General features: G+C 41.0%; 2 protein-coding genes across 2 annotated transcripts; one reads left to right on the forward strand and one right to left on the reverse strand.

The window, feature by feature from the left end:
• Positions 1-51: 51 nt before the first annotated feature.
• Positions 52-1427, forward strand: c7h14orf119 (chromosome 7 C14orf119 homolog). The gene is made up of 2 exons (XM_047590453.1): positions 52-844; positions 938-1427. Exons 1-2 carry the CDS (start codon positions 407-409, stop codon positions 1109-1111), a joined length of 612 nt encoding a protein of 203 aa, XP_047446409.1. The 5' UTR covers positions 52-406; the 3' UTR covers positions 1112-1427.
• On the reverse strand, positions 1421-16608 carry si:ch211-14a17.10 (centromere-associated protein E). The gene is made up of 54 exons (XM_047590452.1): positions 16502-16608; positions 16366-16427; positions 16241-16285; positions 16093-16117; positions 15794-15862; positions 15621-15710; positions 15462-15530; positions 15294-15386; positions 15096-15182; positions 14880-14978; positions 14054-14119; positions 13876-13965; positions 13684-13770; positions 13222-13311; positions 13002-13091; positions 12750-12815; positions 12414-12476; positions 12268-12330; positions 12112-12180; positions 11924-12007; positions 11682-11768; positions 11220-11303; positions 11052-11114; positions 10861-10956; positions 10696-10785; positions 10433-10606; positions 10254-10316; positions 10097-10165; positions 9887-9970; positions 8727-8813; positions 8329-8409; positions 8169-8237; positions 7995-8084; positions 7623-7712; positions 7459-7548; positions 7322-7384; positions 7162-7224; positions 7020-7088; positions 6577-6660; positions 6404-6490; positions 6227-6310; positions 5584-5652; positions 5407-5493; positions 5211-5300; positions 5020-5109; positions 4833-4922; positions 4661-4741; positions 4498-4560; positions 3610-3672; positions 3375-3521; positions 3065-3211; positions 2926-2967; positions 2757-2813; positions 1421-2074 (listed from the first exon to the last, which is right to left on the reverse strand). The coding sequence occupies exons 1-54, from the start codon at positions 16596-16598 to the stop codon at positions 1524-1526; spliced, it is 4848 nt and encodes a 1615-aa protein (XP_047446408.1). The 5' UTR covers positions 16599-16608; the 3' UTR covers positions 1421-1523.
• Positions 16609-16850: the final 242 nt, after the last annotated feature.

A 16850-nucleotide genomic window follows, 5' to 3' on the forward strand; every position in this document is an offset into this window, starting at 1 on the left:
TCTCTTTAATTTGATAAATGACAAATCCTGCGCAAAATCTGCGCAAGCCTGACGTCCTGTACGACCAGGCTAATTGCTGCGGCCACTTCCTGTGTCTCTATATATATGTGTGCGTTAGCTGCGGATTAACGCGACTCCTCTTCATTTTTGCTGCGTTTCAAAAATGTCGACTACAAGGTGATTCGTGTTTTAAAAAAGATGGGTGCTCACATGCCTATATGCTAAGGGTACTAATATACTCTGTCTTGGTTGGATAAAAGGTTGAGCTAAGCTACATGTTAACGTTACACAGACCAGAGGATTCTGTCTCCGCAGTTGGTGTCTGTCATTGACCTACTGTACAGGAGTAGGCGGCTTTTTTTTTTTTTTTTTTTTTTTCTGGCGGAAAAATAAAAAGATTTCAGAGATGTCGTGGTTCAGTCACATCAGTCAAGGCTCTGGTCAGCAGCTGCCCACTGACAGCCACAGACTCCCATCCGCAGACTTGTGGAGCACTCACAGCTCCGGATTCAGAGGTCCCACAGAGGCTCCAGAGGGACCAGAAGACATGGCAACGCATGCCTGGACTGGTTTCTCATCTCCCAGCCCCAATGACTTTCCGTCGGCGCCCCGGCCCGTAGCCAGCCCCCTCAGCCTCGAGAACCTGTCCTGCGCCTCTCCGAGTGCAGGTCAAGTTAGGGAGCCGGAGCCCATCTCCTATGTGACCCTCCAGGAGCAGCGGTGTGTCCTGAGCTGGTTCCAGGGCTGGATCGCCTCTCAGAGAGAGCGGTTCCTGCAGGACCTTTTGGGGAAAGCTGTTCCGGGGAAAGTGTGCACTCTGTTAGATTCACTCAGTACTCTTGAGGTACTTTCCGCACTGTCACCTGTAAACTCTACATTCGAGCAAGAATTGATGTCATTTCTAACATGTAACTGATGCTCGGTCTTCTCGTCCAAGGTTAAAGACAGACTACCAAACATCTTCGAATGCCAGCTGCGCCTATGGACCCAGTGGTTTGAGTCCTGGGGAGAAGAGGAAAGGAATCACTTCCTGCACATGCTGGAGGAGCGGGACCCTGTGTTTGTGGCCCACTTTTACAGGAGCGTGGCTGGCACAGCGGGAAGAGACTGACTGGTGTTCACCTGTGGATGTGCATATTGATGGTGTGAGATGCTTCTCTTCGGAGAAATGTTTGTGTAATTGGGATGAGACTGTTGTTGATGGTTAAGAGTTTCAGATAGGTGTTCATTTAATACCTACTGTTTTTTTTACAGTTTCTCCTGGGCTGATCATACTATTTGCTTTTTTATATACATGTGTGAAATTGCAGTTTCACAACTCATTTGCATTTACATCTGGATGTAAGAAAAGTAACAGGCTTATTTTTTTCTGTAGTGGTGATTAACACACATGGGATGACATGGACAAAAATAAACAACACATTGTATATTTGTTTTATTGTCTGAATCCTTTGACAGTGAGCAAGTAAACCTGCAGGAGGACTACAGAGACATGTAGGACTAAACACAATTTCATGTTTTCCCTATTTTATCCAGTCAACTGATCCGGGGGGAAGCAAAATCAATGGTCTTAGATTGTTAACCTCGACACAAAAGTTGACGAATGGGTAGATTCTGTCTGTAAACTTCTGACCTCTAAAAGAGTACAAATGAGCTCGGGCACTGGCATCATAGAAAGAGACCTGTCCCTTCTTGTAGTCCAGCAGGATTCCCAGTGTAACGGGTTGCGTTACAGTTTGAATAGTGACCGGCCTCCTGTCAAGAGCTTTATACTGGCCCTGTTTGTTCAGGAGTATAGTCCAGTAACCATTCACAGGTTTGAAACTCAGCGACCCCTTCCTTGGAGCGGATTCGCTGGCCATCCCAACGTGGAAACAATTCTTCCCAGCTACAGACACCTCCCAATAATGCCTGCCAGATAAGTAGCCAGTGGCACCAAGGACACCGAGGGTCACATCAAACCGTCCTGGACTGTCAGGGACGCCTTGAATGTCATCCGTGGTGGATATCTCAGTGTTACCAGCAGATAAAATTATCCTTGGATGAGCGGTGTCTGGATCCAAGGTCATCTTTGCTGTGATTAGAGAAATGTAGATTTAAATGTAGCCTATCTTTTATATCATATTTATGAAAAAGATACGTTTAAACTTTAAAGTAGTTCTTGGGCGACCTGGTATGTAACACATGTATATTTAACCATAAAAGGCAGTTAAAAACAAAACTGAAGCAGAGGTAATTAAAAAGGATCCATACCCAAAACCAGTGGATTCTGCATTTACTAATATGAGTAATATATTTCTGTTTGCTGCATTTAACGGTAATTGGAAACAGAATTTTTGTTCTCTGACTGGGTAAAAGAAATGAAGTGCAACGCCACCAAAACTTGGATTTTCCTACTAGGTGATACCACATTGTAGAATTAGTTAGGCTGTGCGATCGTTTATTAGTCCGTAAGAGCAGCAATGTAAGCGAGTTGTGTGCTTTTTTCCCTTTCACATCAAATATGTCTATTTTGAATATGAGCCAGATTTTCTACTTATGAGGTGTACTGAATGCAGCATTAGACCGTTAAAAAAACAGACATTTCCAGACTTGACACAAGCCCTCCAGAGTCAACAAAAACGTTGCACAACTTAGCAGGATTGCAGGACTGTGACAACACACCTTAATGTATACAACTGCAAGAGTGGCCCTTTTAAAGTACACAAAGTGTTGAAAATCCCAAGAAATTCAAAGAGCTTTTGTTTTTCACTCACTGGCATGGATGGTTTCATCATCTGCATTACTCTTTTCTTCCAGTTTCTTCTGGAGATCTGAGGGAAGGACAGGTTTTTTTTTTATTTTAATTTTTTTTTTTTTTTTTTTTTTTTACGGGTGACAATACAGCCTTACAATCACATATTGTTGAAATGAACTAATAATTACCTTGTATTTTTTCCTCAAGTTGGATCTTCTCATTGTGCAGGTCTAGCATTGGAACACAAGAAGACAGCATGATTAATAGATTTTTACCAAAAGTCACAACATCAACTACTACCGTTCCTCTATTATACTGAATAAGTACTGTTGTAATCGTCCTGCAGTTGGTAATTCTCCCCGGTCTGGTTTTGTAACTCCTGCTCCAGCTCGTTGATTTTGACATCCTTGTCCCTCAGCTGCTGCTGTAGTTCATCATTGGTGTCCATATTCTGTATCAGTTGTCTCTGTAAATCTGGATCAGATCAAAGCATAATTCAAAAACAACATCCGATGACACTGGATTTCAAAAATAAAAGATCCACCTTCGCAGTGCTTGCTTTAAATTAGCTGTTGTCTTTCCTTTACTGCAGTATGATTACTTTATTTTGTGCGTCCGTGCAGGTGGTTGAACTTACTGGTGAATCTGTCTTGTAGTTTCTTATTCTCCCGGGTCTGCTCTTCAACCTCCCGCTGCAGCTGCTCCAGGTCGGCATCCTTCTTAGCCAGCTGCTGCTGCAGGCGACCTGCATCCTGCTGCTTCTGCTGCAGTTGGCTTTGCAAGTCTGTTTGATGAAATATTCAAATGACTCTGTGGGTCTCACATGCAGGGATATGTCTAAAATGATAACCAGGCGAGGGTGAGGATCTCACCTTGACACTGGGTGTTGGAATCAGTGCAGCACGTTTTCAGTTTGCTGACTTCCTGCTCTAAGGCTGAACAAGAGGGGTGGGTGAAACATTGAGACAGAATAAAAAATGTCAAGTTTTAGAGGAAAAGACTTTCACTTTATGTGTGTTAGATGAGAAGATTGTCATTTAAATGCACAAATCAGGCTAACGTTATGATCTAATATTAGGTCTCCCTTGTGAATCCAAAGGCGAATACGGGCTGAGGGGAGGGGCCTCTGTGATCTAGTGAATTTGGAGTCCAGGTCATCATCATCTTGTGACCTGCCATCAAGGAGTGTCGTTGCTATGGTGTGAGGGTGTCTGGTCTGGTCTAGGTGGGCGCTACCATGTGTAAGTAACACCCACATGAATGAATGCCAGGTCCAGAAGCTTCCCAGCAGAACACTATCCTGTCACAAGATGGTCAATGTTATTCACTTCTCCTGACAGATCGGTGTATAAAGCCCCTGGCTGTTAGCTCAGCTTAGCATCCACAATGGAAACCAGTGATTCCTTTGTTTGTTTTGAAGTTCAGTGTGGTGGCTTCAGTCATCACCACCTTGACACTGCCTGACTTTGCCTACAGCTCCAGGCTTATTCAAACGTTCAAAATGACAGCATGTTTTATTTCACGTGTATCATCTGAAAACATACAAACAACATGTTGCAGATTTACAAGGAATTATCAGCTTCTGCTCATGCTCAAAATCCTTCCATATGGCTTCAGATTTGAATGATTTTCTCCATCTCTAGTCTTTGTGCTGAGCTGAGCTGAGCTTAATAGTAACTGTCTGCAGCCACTTCAGAAAGCAAATTGATTTATGTGACAAAACGTCAAACTACCTTTGCAAGAGGCATAATAATACCAACCTTTAGCTCTGCTTTCAAGCTTTTCGCTCTCAGTTTGTTGTGCTTGTAGTTGTTGCTCCAGATCTGACAATAGAAAAAAAGACCACAAATAAGTGAGTCAACTCAATAGATTCTTTTTAACAATATGTCAGTTACAACTATAGAAAAAAGCCACATGACGAACCACTGATGGTTTTCCTAGCAGCTTTGGTTCCCTCCTTCTTTGCCTTTTTCACCTGTGCCCTCAGATCAGTGATCTCCATTACTAGCAGAGGCACAGACAGAATGTTACTTTGTGCCAGAGTAAAAGAAATGACACAGAGTGAAACGTCAGCAAATAAAGGGTGGGTTCATACTCAAGTTAAAATTCTTTGCGTCAGCATTCTTCAGTTGCAGTTCACTGTCTTGAAGTTGCCTTTTCGTCAAATTGAGTTTTCCTTGAACCTCTGAAAACAGTTTAGGGATCAATGGAAAACAGAACCGTCAAATCAGTATGTGAGTTTGCAACATGACATTTTGTTCTTTACAAACACCGTTCTTTACCTGCAAGGGTCTCAGCATACGTCTCTTTGAGGTCTGATATTTCTTCTTCCAAAGGTCTGATTTTTCCATTAAGTGCCCTAATCTGAGCCGCTAAACAAACAGACAAAGCAAGGCCACTTTTACTGCTCTGATGCTATTTGATAACCCAGTAATCTTTTTGTTGAAACCGGAGAGGAGAAAAAACCACTCACTTAGTTCAGCAATCTTTGCATCTCTCAAATCAAGCAAACTTTTCTTTTTTTTAATCTCCTTTCTGTAGTCCTCCACTTCCTTCTCCAGAGCTTCAAAAAAGACAAAGGGGATGTTTCATGTCTTTAAAATATGTAAAAAAAACAAGCAAACAAAAACACAGTTATGAATCATTTTTGATTGCCCACTGCTACCCACCTTTAATTTTCTCTTCGTCTGCCTTTAATTGGCTTTCTTGTTTCTTCAGACCAGCTATTTCATCTCGTTGAGCCAAGATCGTAAACACTAACAGAGGAAAGGTTGTTTTAGATTAATTTACAGGGTATGGGAGCACAGTAAACAGCAACGGAAACAACTGATTTGAAGGTGACTCACTCAGTTTAGTATTTTCATCCTTTTCATCTTGAATCCCGCCGATCAATTCCTTAAGATGGGCTTGCAGCGCTGCAGACAAGAGATAATTCTAACGTTTTTTTTTTTTTAATGAAGCTTATTCAGTGACATTGTTTTAGAGTTGTGTGTGTGTGTGTGCAGTCAAGATACACAGATCCACCATAAGATTACGAAAGGTCCTAACCGTTGGTAAAGTGAATAACACTGATTATGGGGTTATTATGACAGTCAGTGGGCGTGATATATTAGGCAGTAAGTGAACAGTAAGTGAACATTTTGTCCTCAAAGTAGAAAAATGGACAAAATTGGATTGAGGCGATTTTGTTAAGGGCCACAGGTTGACAGCTAGAAGACTGGGTCAGAGGGGTCAGGGCATCTCCAAAACTGCAGCTCTGGTGGGGTGTGATAAGTCTGCAGTGGTCTGTATCTACCAAAAGTGGACCCAGGAAGGAACAGAACTGGAGACCCCCTTTATCATTGCCATACCATTTGTATATGCTTGGGGTGGTAAGTATCAAAGTGACGTCCACATAACTGCCAGGACCAAGGTTTCCCAGAGGAAACCGTAATAAGATCATCAGTGCTTTAATGTTATGGCTGATCAGTGCATGTTTCAGACACTCACCTTCAAGCTTAGCGAAATCTGATTCATTTGCTGCCGCGGTAACCAGTTTCTCAATCTCTGTTTGTATTGCAATAATCTGTAGAACTGATAGAAGGTTTAAACAATCATAACAATGTATTTTCACCGTAGGCCTGGTTTTAAATCTGTCAGTGGGTCCATTAATTGTCCCATACTCACATCTTTGGGGTTGAGCACTTCTTTCTTTCAGCTCTTGTGTTTTTTGTTCCAATTCTGCATTCTTTTCATCCAATAGTTTCTGAAGCTCTGTAAACCAAAGGCAAAGCATTGTAGGCCTCACTGCTAAGACGTGTGTCCATGACTAAGTTGAATCGAAAACGAAACCCACTCACCGTCAACCTTGGATTTCGATACAGTGTTTTGTAGCTGCTTCTTTAGTCCCTCCACTTGCACATTTAATGTGGAAATCTGAAGAGCTGGGAAAATCCAAATGAAGGGTATTTCCTTGTGAAAATATTGCACATCCAACATCTGTACATGTGTCCTACATGAAGCACATATTCAGTGCTCAAATTTGACGATCAATGTGAGTAGGTGACAAAATATCAACTCCTTGATTATTTCTTTAATGTAAATGAAAATAAAATAAAACATTACATACTTCCTAAAATCCTTCTCTCTCAACGTTTTCCACATTTCTAATGTAATTTATGTGCGTTAATCAAGACTTCCACTTCCACATGGGCGAGAAGGGAATGTTGAATGGCATCAGTAGTTACATTTTATAAAAGTAATACAGTACAAGCTGTTTTACAAATGCAGCTTCATCACTTACTGAGGGAAGTAATAGTGTCAGATTTGGACTGCAGTTCGCCGAGTTTGGCATCCAGGCTGGTCTGTAAATCTACAAGAAAACATTTCTGTTATGACAGCATGATTTCCTAGGTCTAGCCGGGGACAGCAGAGACGACACTCACCTTTAATTTTGTGCTCAGAATCAGAACACTCTGATTCAGTCTGGTTCAGTTTTTCCCGCAGCTCTAGTTGAAAAAAAAACAAAAAACAAAAAAACTATTTAGATCAACATAATCTTTCTTTTTTAGTGCAAAAACCTGCACATGCCGGGACTGAACTAACCTTGAATCACCACCTGGTCACGAGAGTACTCCTCCACTTTAATGGACAGCTGTTTCCTCAGCCCTAGAGACAGTAAGGTGTGGTTCAGCTGGAGGGAACGCCACAGTGATGAAAAGAAGAAAGCTTTACACACTCACTGGAAATTGTAGCGGCACTGGTTTGGCCCTCAGTTTCCTTTTCTTTCTCAAGCTCTCTGAGTTGGATTTGCAGATTGGTGATGCTCAAAACTGAGGAACACATGAAATGTTTAAAACTATTTCCTTTTGACAGATGGCAGACACCATGTTCCTTCTTTACTTACTGAGATCAGCATTGTCCTTGTTCTTCTTCTTCAGCTCGCTGACATTACCCTCCAGCTCTTTCATCGTGCTTCGAAGGTCATTTGTGAGCTCTGAGGCAATTTTAGAGAATTCAGAGAACATTTAGAAGTCATGAGCAGGAGAACAAGATACACTCAAGATACATTATTACAGTCTTAGCCTCGCCATCATGTTACGGTGCAGTATGTCCTGCTAATGTTACGGCTGGCAAATGAACACCCACTATCCTTTCCTCTAACATGTGTGCCACGCTAGGAGCAACTCATAATCTCAGCGGTCAGACAACAGCTGCCTCTGTGCCATTTCCAAAGTCACTCTCAGGACTAGCAGTAAAATGAGCAAGAGATACTTACGTGTTATCCTGCCGCTTGCTAACGTCTGGGAGTTTGAAAGCAGTCTCTGCAGGTGCTTCACCTGACTCTGCAGCGTCAAGATTTTCAGCACTGAGGGCCAAATACATATAATCTCTTACAACAGATACTGCGACAGAACCACCGATACCACATGCTCACGTTTCTTTCACTCACTCAGTTTTATGTTTTTGTGCCTCCTGTCACCTAGTTCACCGATGAGGTTGTCCAACTGGCTTTGCAGCACTGGAAAAAAAAGAAGGAAATGGTATTTACTGTAGATTTTATTTCTCAAAGAAGTCACTCTGAATGGATACTTTTTAATCGATTGCAATACCTATTATGTAGCTGCCAGCAGTCCCGTTGGTATCCTCGCTCTGAAGTACCAATATCTCCTTTTGCAGCTCAATGATTTTTGCTGAAACAAACAAACATGCCGTCACTAGCAGGCTATTGTGAGTGTAGCCTCTTTATTTATTATTCAGCTATTAGACATCTTAGTTAAAGATCCTAAAGCTACAGACTGAGACGCAGACAGAAACAGACTTAAAATCCAAACAGGACATGTTCACTGAGGCCATATTGCCATATGTTCACCTGCTCACAGACACAAACATACTGTAGGTCAGACACACACTGTAAATGATGTGGATAACAATTTCCTACATTGTAGGAAGTCTTGGTGGTACAGTCGATCATGACCCTAATGACCAAAGCATATCACTGTGCACTCACTTATATTTGGGTTGGGAATCAGCCTCTCTATGTCTTCAGTCTTGGAGTTCAGTTCTTCTTGCTTCTTCGCCAGCTGTTTTCGCAGCTCTGTGGGTATACACAGAAACAGTTATAGAGCTTAAATTTAAGAGTCATCTGCTGTTCCAACAAGTGTTTAAAAAGTTTGGTGAGGGAAGTGCAAAATCAGACAATATAAAGTTATATAACCTTTCTCACATTTTTGTCCAAGATGTTTCAGTAACACCTCTAGATGAGTGATTATACCTCTACAGTGGATATATTCAATAGAAATGAATGTCTTTTACATTCAAATCCCTGACAGATGACTACCATATAGCAGATTTCTAAATGGTCTCTGTAATGCCCTTTATGCCGACCTGCAATGATCGGCAGAGCTAAAGAGGGACGCCAGATTCCATTGAAAATGTGTAAGAAAGGTTTGTGATGCGTCAGATAAAAACAGCCTTGATGTTCTGAGGAGGGATGAAAATTGTGGACAAACACAGAATACAACTGGTGTGACTTTTCTAATGGAGAGAAATAGGAGACTTAGGGACTGACACTGTTAGCCAAAGTAAGCGTCAACACACGCTTTGTAATTAATTTCACCACCAACAGGGGGAGACAAATGGGCTACACTGTACCTTTAAATCTATGTAATTTCTGTTGCACATCCCTTTTTTTTTTTTTAGAAATAATTAAAAAAAACTAAATTGTCATATAATTATATTAATAATAATAATAATAATAATAATAACGATGCCTTGGTTTTATATAGGGCCTTATCACAGACGCTCAAAGCACTTTACAATTGAGTGTGGGGCGGTACAGATGGTTGGCACTGATGCCTCACAGCAAGAAGGTTCTGGGTTCGAATTCAACAACCTTTCTGGTCTGGACTTTGCATGTTCTCCCTGTGTCTGGGTGTGTTCTCTCTGGGTACAGCTGCAACCCTCCAGACAAGTGGTTACAGATAATGAATGAATGTATAAATGGTTTTACTTACTCATCAGTTCTGTAGGTACACTAGTGAAAATGAATGTATTTTAACAGTTTTGTAATACATCTCATCTTCATGAAGTTTGTGGTATCCAGCATCTATTTTAAATAACCGAAAGCGCTGTTGATTCAGTCCACTGACCATGAGTGTTGTGACTCACCAGTTATCGTTTCTCTATCTTCGGAGGTAGAGACCTCATTCGTCAAAGCCACAATTTCATCATGCAGATTTATCACATTCAAAACTGAAACAGACAAACATCAGAGAATATCACAGTTTATCATTCTCAAACTACAAAATAGAAGAAGTGAGCAGAAGACACCCCCATATCATAAAACAGGAACTTCAGATGGACTGTAGTGTTACTCACTGAGTGCTACCTTCCAATCATCCGTTTTGTTCAGTTCTGCAATTTTCAGTTCAAATTCAGTTTTTGCCCCTAATAAGAAACACATATGAATTGAAATCAGCACAGAAAAAAACAATGTAATCATACATTTTTAGGTGAAGTCAGATTTACAACTCACGCTCATATATTTCTTCTAGTCCAGAACATTCTTTGGTCTGTAGTTGCAATTTTTTCTGCAGCTCTGTTGTACACAAGAGGAAGTTATGGCAAATGTCTCTTTTGGGGCACTCTTATTTTCACCCTGATTTTAGTCCCAGTAGTCAGATATTCATAATTAGTGAAGGGTCAACAACTTACTTTGGATCTCAGCCAGAGAACGAGAGTGCTCCGCTTTTGTTCTCTCAAGTTCTTGCTTCAGATCTGCAACTAAAATGTCGTCTTCGGTCGTCAAACCTTTCGTTGACGAATTATCGGCAGGCTTTTCCCTTTCTAGTCTCTTGAGTTGGCTGTATATATCAGTGACTGTCAAAACTGAAGAGCACAAAAGGGACAGACTGGATGAAGTTTCAAAGAAATCTCACAATGATGAGTGTCAGCACCAATGTTGCCTTATTATTTACTTAATCTGGAATTTGTCCTGTTCTTCCCACTCAACTGAGTGAGATATTTCTGCAGCTCCTCCCTCGAATCCTTTAGCTTGCCTGTAAGCTCTGAGACAAAACACAAAAGTTAAAACACAAAGAAGCTCGTTTGTACGTTTAACTTGATTTGTTGGATATACTTACCGGTGCGTGAGTAGCCAGGTTGTGATGTATTGCTGTAATCTGACAGCAGCCTCTGCAGGTAATCCACCTGACTCTGCAGCATCAAGATTTTCACCACTGAAGCACAGCACAACAGAAAAGTCAGAGTTGCAGTTTGCTACAAGAGATAAATGTGTAATAAGACTACAGAGAATGCTTCACAAGACTCTGACCTATGTGTTGTCCATCATCGCTGTGTATTTCAGTTAGAAGGCCATCCAGTCCATCCAGGTAATCTGTGGAAAAAGCAAACAGTCATTAATGTATATTAGATAATATCAATAATGTAGATACTATAAATTATTAAAAAAATATATATCAATAAAGTAAATAAGATTAACCTTCCACATCCTCAAGGCTGGTCATATTGCCGGTTTTATCCTGCAGGTCCAACAACTCATTGAAACGCTCAATGATTGTTAAAACTAAAACAAACAAAAAATATTAAAAAGGCAATGAGACTTGTTGTTCCTGAGCATAACTGTCTCTCAGACATTGTTGGAATCAATCTGGAATCAGCACAGAATCTCCTTGGTTTTACATTTACTCCCATTATGTCAACTCCAAATTTAGCATACTTCAGGAACTACAAGTAAGTCCCAGATAAGTCCCCTTAAGTTAACTTGCAGTACTCTGACTGTTAAACATGAAAGCACTCAGTCACTGCTAATACACAGTGAGTCAAAGGGGATGTTTACCAGAGGAATGGATTTGGTAATTCAGACAAAGAGAAACTGGGCTTCTCTTAAAAACAATATGACAAAACGACTGAAACCATCACACAGTTACATCAACAGGCTCACTTATTGTCGGGCTGGGAATCAATCTCTCTATGTCTTCAGTCCTGGTCTTCAGTTTATCTTCAATAATCTTAATTTTCTTCTGCAGCTCTACAGTTGGAGAGAAGCAGAAAGACACATCTAATGCATGTTGTCAACCTGATCCAAAGAGGAGATATACAGCTCTTTTTTTCACTTTCACACAAAGTGTGTTCAAACTTGTTTGAATAAACTGGGAAGTGGAATCACCGTGAGCAGAGCCTGACCTGAGATCCTTTCGGGGTCAGTTGAGGAAGAGATCTGTTTAATCAAAGCCTTTATCTCAGCTTGCAGATGTATCACATACAGAACTGAGTCAGAAAAAATAAACAAATAAATCACAGACTGTAAATACGATGCAGACTTTCAGAGAACAAAATGGAGGAGTTTTAAGCTCCACTTCGACGTGACTCACCGAGCGCTGCTTCGGAGTCTTCAGTTTGGTTCAGGTCTGCAATCTTACGTTCAAATTCGGTCTTCACATCTGACAGAAACAGGCAAGTCCAAGTCAAAAATGAAACTGCAACACGAGTCGTGGGGCGTTTCAGCTGAATCCACATTTCAAGCTCACCTTCATATGTTCTTTCAAGTCCAGAACACTTTGCAGTCGTCAGTTGCAGTCTCCTCTGCAGATCTGTTGCATGAGAACAAGTCTGGTTATCAAAACTGAAGTCATGCTAGGAACAGTTCACAAGAATGCTGCACATGAGAACGCACCTTTTATGTCAGTCTGAGCTTTGGCATATTCCTTTTTTATGGTTTGAAGCAGAGCGGCAAGAGCTGATGGTCAGGACATGTGCACACAGAAAATAACAATGGAATAAATGAGAGGATCATTTTGTGACATACATTTGTCTTTCCTTGATGTACATGTTTATTGCTGGCCCTTGGAAAATAAATGCTTTTTCTGTCAGTTGCCAGTTCATTAGGTACAAATACTGAATACCGTAGCCTTCATGAAGCCTAGATTTAGTGCAAGAATGTTATAACAGAATGCATTCGGGTTTCACTCGTGTGTCATCTTAACAACAGAATAAGTAGAAGGGGACTCACTGGTGGCTTGGCCTGTTGATGCGGCGTGGTCTTTAACCTCTTCCATTATTCCGATGATTTTAATGACTGGTCAAGGGAAAAAAGAAAAGGCTTGTTGGCCGGGTTGAACTTTGAATTCCGGAGACGATTTATGTCACGTATGAGTGCTTGGTTGTTTTCTTATTGCGCAGGACACATAACATTTTAAATCTGTCAAGACTTTAAATCCACTGGCAACTATTGGGATCAGTCAGACTGCGCTTTATGACTCACTCAGTTGGGCATGGACATCATCGGCTTCCTCGAGCTGCTGCTCTAAAACGCGTTGCCGCTTCTTCGCTTGCTCCAACAAAGCTCTGAGCTCTAAGAGGAAAAAGGGGGATAAAAATCCGTTAACACCTTTTTTTACCTTTGTTTTGCCAAGAGAAGTACGTGTGACTTGCCATAATTATTTTAGGGACATGAAGTTTCGTACAGTTATAGGGTCATTCACCTGTAATTTTGAGATCAGATGTCTTGTTGATGTTCGCCATTAACGCCGCAAACTGATCCACCTCGCTCTGCAGACGCAAAATCTCCTTGGCTGCAGAAAGAGAAAAGATGTATAGATTACATATAAAAGACACATGTAGCCCTGGTTACATGACTCATTTGTATGTGGACTGCTCTTCTGAATCCTCCAGTTTGGCATTTGGCCGTCACAATTTTTAGAGGAGCAGAAGTGACCATATCTTGGTTGGATCTGACTATAACAGCTTTGTCCTCAAACGTAGCTCTCTTTGCCTATTTGTGATGACTTTATTAATTGAAATTATTGATTTAATAGCTCATGGAATAAGTTTTCGAAATGAAGGCTGTTGGGAGCCAGAGATTTTTGGAGTCAGCACAGTACAGAAGTTAATGTTTCAATAAACACAACTACACAAAACTGCATATTGTTCAGTTGTGCACGTACTAAGTTCTGCGTTATGCTTCTCGCGATTCAACTGCATAATCTTCCTTTGAAGGAGGTCCATCCTTTGACTCCATTGCCTTTGGATTTCTGAAAAAGAAAAAAGAGTGAATCCGTGCAGCTCCACATTTTCAGTACGATGCAAAGACGTCAGGATCTGCATCGCAACATATGCTCTAAACACAAAGTACTCACGGGCAGCTTTGGCTCTGAAATCTTCAGTGTGGACACTGATCATCTTCTGAATCGTTGTAATCTCACTCTGCACACTAATGAGCTCCAGCACTGGAGAACAGGAAGTGTTGCGTCAGAAGCATTTGACATTGTAAACTACAAAGGGAATATTGGTAGATAGAGACATTAGCCTACTTACTAAGTAAGCTGGGGGACCCACTGCCTTGCAGCAAACGGAGCTTCAGGTTGAGTTGCTTCTGTAGATCTGCAGGAAATTATTAGAAGAAAAAAGTAAATGGGCAGCAAATGATTTATGAAGGCAATGTATTCAAGACATAAAAGACACAGTACAAGAGTGACTGCTGCTAGGGAATTAACTTAAACTTTTCAACTGCTAAGTAGGTGTATCCAAAAACTGGATTTGCAGGTCCAATTGCCTCTTCTAAAAGCTTTTTGAATATACCACGAGCTGGATGAGTGAAAACCTTCACAGACATATTGCTAAGTAGGTGTGTGTACTGTATGTATGAACATGAAGCTGACACTGGACTCTACGTGGTCCGGCTGAAAGAGGCGAAGGTGAAAATCAGTTCTGAGGAGGTGCAAAAGTTGAAGGATGGCTGCATCATGGTTGATTGATTGATTGATTGATTGATTGATTGATTGATTGATTGATTGACTATCATATTCACTGTGTACACCTCAGACTTCAACATTTCTACCATGTCTGTCGTAGGGGCAGAGCTGGAGTCTCTGATATCAGTTTGGGATCTAGTGAATTTGGAGGCCAGGTCAACACCTCGTGCTGTTCTTTACGTCAGTGTCATTGCTGTTGGGTTAGGTTTAGGGGTGATTTAATGTTGTGGCTGATTGGTACAGTTCATTGTACTAAATTGGGTAATTTATAAATTGATCCTTTTATTTCTAAAAGAAAGAATGTGTCATTTCTTCTGCCTGAATCGTGAACAGGCTACTTCCATATCTTAATATGCAGGTACACAGATTCAACAGATACAACAGATTACCCTGAATTCTCCTTTCAGACTGAAGACCAGTTTCTCCTGTCCAGGGTCCTTTCTGCTGTACATCAAAGATCTGATTTTGCAGTGAGATTATCTGAAGAACTGAACACACACAAATAACAATCAACTAACCACTCGCTACTTCTTAGAGGTGCTCATATTGCACAGATTCTAAAAGCGTAGACATCTTCTTCTGTTTAAAGCGATAAATACACATACTGATGGTTGAGTTTGTGGGGTTTCTTTCAATTTGTTGCCTCTTCTCATACAGTTCTCTGGTCTTTTCTTGTATCAGCCTCTGCAGCTCTGTGGGACACAAGTTTAGACAGGAGATATCAGTCAACTGGAGCCAAGGACAAAGATTTTTAGGTGGAAACACATACTGCATACGCAGCAGAAAAACAGTAAACATCTCACCTACGACCACAGTAGCAGATTCGGTAGAATTGAGAAGTTTGACCTTATCCTCTAAACTCTTCACTTCTCTGCTGAGTGCCATGGTTTTCAGAACTAGAAAGAAATTTTTGATTAGTTCCCAACAAACAAGCATCGAAAGCAGTTAAAGTTAAATTCAAGTAAACTTACTGAGAAATGCATCATTATCAGCCGTGTCCAGCAGCTCTCTCATTTTGTCCAGCAAGAGGGCTTGATGCGCTGTGAAGAAATCACACTACATGTCAACACATGCTCGTGTAAATCATCTCCACATGCTCCACACACGTAAACCAGGATTTGGAATCTCACAGCCAGTAACAGCCGAGCCCGCGGAGCTGCATGCAGCAAGCTGCGCTTTCAGAAGTCGGACATCCCTCCTCAACCCGATAGCCTCTCTATCTGTAAAACAGAGTGCAGATTACAGTTTATCACACCGTCATTAAGGCCACCAGCACCGGTGTCCGCGAAGGGTGTGAACTTACCTAGCTGGCTGTTGTGAAGAAAAGCCTGCCGAAGTTGCTTGTCCAGCAGCACCAGTTGTTCTTTCATGCCTGATAAAGAAAAGTATTTAGTGTTATGGCATATCCTCCATAGCTATTAAACCATGTACAATGGGAGTCTTTACACTGAAGCTACGGCTAGGTCCATACGTGCGTGGAAATGACACAATTTTGTTGTTTTGGCTCACTATAACCTTTACTTATTCACTTCCAAATTTCCCTTCTTGTCGCTGTATTTGGTATTTAATTACTTTTGTCTTTGGGTGCAAAGAATCACTTACCAGTACATGTTTTGATGTGAATTGTCTGTAATCAAACAAAAGATTAGCATTAATAGAAGTAAATACAAAAAGTAGATTTCTCTTGTTATATATAAGCGACAACAACAATAGAATGAACATAGTACAATGAAAAGTGCTCATTACATACTGTTATATTCACATTCTTGGGATCAAATCCTTCTGGTATGGTTATCTGGGATAAAACATGTAAAGAGACAGCATTATATCACTTTTAATCTTGCTCGTGTTTCTCACAGCGTTTGTGGAACTCACCGGGAGCTTTGAAAGGACATCCTCCACCTCGGAATTTGGAATCTGGCGGACTATCTGAGAGACTGAGAAAACACAGAACAATCATCACTGACTATTACACTGAGTCGAGGTTATGCACACGAACAGTGCTCCTTACCAACTCTGCTGCCAGCAGCATGAAAGACACAGGTGAGCAGGAGGGGAACCAGAACGAAGCAAGAGCCGTCAGCCATTGGGTTGATCGTCTTGATCATGCAACTTCCCTCTTGTGTTGACAGCGGCGCTGCTTTTTATAAACCACTGAATGATCAATAAGTGGGAGTGGAGCTTACTGGAAAAGGACAAACATTGGAACAACTAAGATGTACTAAATGTTTACACACTACAGTATATAAAGACACTGGTTTTGTAAATGAATAAATGTGAAGCCATTATTGTTAAATTACATTTGATCTTCTGGTCTATTTCAAATAGCAACAAGGTTGCCATTCCATTATTTATTCTCA

The sequence above is a fragment of the Mugil cephalus genome, chromosome 7 (assembly GCF_022458985.1).
Source record: "Mugil cephalus isolate CIBA_MC_2020 chromosome 7, CIBA_Mcephalus_1.1, whole genome shotgun sequence".
Classification (NCBI taxonomy): Eukaryota; Metazoa; Chordata; class Actinopteri; order Mugiliformes; family Mugilidae; genus Mugil; species Mugil cephalus.